General features: G+C 57.7%; 1 protein-coding gene across 1 annotated transcript in view; it reads right to left on the bottom strand.

Moving 5' to 3' along the window:
- LOC104528317 (formin-like protein 3) overlaps positions 1–1,141 on the bottom strand; it is a gene marked incomplete at both ends in the record, with an annotated part of 1,589 nt that extends 448 nt beyond the window's left edge. The window contains 4 exons of the mRNA XM_029086036.1: positions 1–86; positions 197–277; positions 432–500; positions 926–1,141. Of these exons, the coding sequence (XP_028941869.1) occupies positions 1–86; positions 197–277; positions 432–500; positions 926–1,141 (452 nt within the window). The remainder of the gene's footprint in view (positions 87–196; positions 278–431; positions 501–925) is intronic.
- Between the last annotated feature and the right edge of the window lie 3 nt (positions 1,142–1,144).

Below are 1,144 nucleotides of genomic sequence, written 5' to 3'. Positions count from 1 at the left end.
GCCAGCTCGGGGTACTTCTCCCGCACGGTCAGCGCGATGAAATGCAGCAACGTCATCTTCCTGTCTGTTGATTTGGTGTCCAGGAGCTGTTGGATGAGTTGGGGTAGGGGAAAAGGGGGGGTTAGGGCTGTGGGATGGGATCCCCAGAAGTCTACATGGTCCCAGGAACCTGGGCAGAGGGTCCAGGGTTGCCCACCAGGTCCAAGCTCTGTAGTTTGAAGCCGTAGACGGCGCCGCGTTTGCTGCTGTTCATGTAGTTGCCCAGTGCCAAGATGATCTGTAGGGGGAAAGCACCAGGAATGGGGGGAGTCAGGGAGGATGAGACCCCCATGGAGGGTCTCATGACCCCCCCCTGCCCTGCTACAGCAAGGATGAGGGCAAGACTCTAACCCAGCTGGTCCCCACATCCCCTGATTCCCCACCACGCTCACCTCCAACATCTGCTTCAGCTTCTGGGATGACTTGACAGAGGCTGAGGCCGCGATGATGGCGTTGAGCTGCTGCAGGAGGGACAGGATGGGGGGGTTCAGTTGGGGTGCAGGGTCCAGGTAACCCCTAATAGATGCAATACCCCCCCTCTTTGACTTATCATAGAATCATAGAATGGTTTGGGTTGGGAGGGACCTTAAAGATCATCCAGTCCCAACCCCCCTGCCAGCAGCAGGGACACCTTCCACTAGACCAGGTTGCTCAAAGCCTCATCCAGCCTGGCCGAGAACACTTCCAGGGAGGAGCAGCCACAGCTTCTCTGGGCAACCTGTTCCAGTGTCTCACCACCCTCACAGTGAAGAACTTCTTCCTAATATCTCATCTAAACCTCCCCTCTTTCAGCTTAAACCCATTTCCCCTTGTTCTGTCATTAACTGCCCTTAGGAAAAGCCCTTCCCCAGCTTCCTGGAGCCCCTTCAGGTCCTGGACTTCATACCGGTGTCAGCATCTGGAGGTTGTCGTTGAAGTTGCCCAGGAAGGCCATGATGGCCATGCGTTGGGGCAACCTCTCCACCTTGCTGAACTGCAGCATGAACCGATCCTCGTCCGCCAGCTCCTCCAGCGCCTTCCGCTCCCGCTCGTACTGCCGCAGCGCCTTCACCTCCGCCTCGGTGGGCAGGAACCGCATCAGGCACTCCACGAAATCCACCGGCAG

This window comes from Antrostomus carolinensis, unplaced genomic scaffold (assembly GCF_000700745.2).
Source record: "Antrostomus carolinensis isolate BGI_N321 unplaced genomic scaffold, ASM70074v2 scaffold26907, whole genome shotgun sequence".
NCBI classification, from domain to species: Eukaryota; Metazoa; Chordata; class Aves; order Caprimulgiformes; family Caprimulgidae; genus Antrostomus; species Antrostomus carolinensis.
The sequence above is the reverse complement of the archived record's forward strand: the minus strand, read 5'-3'. Positions and strand labels throughout refer to the sequence as shown.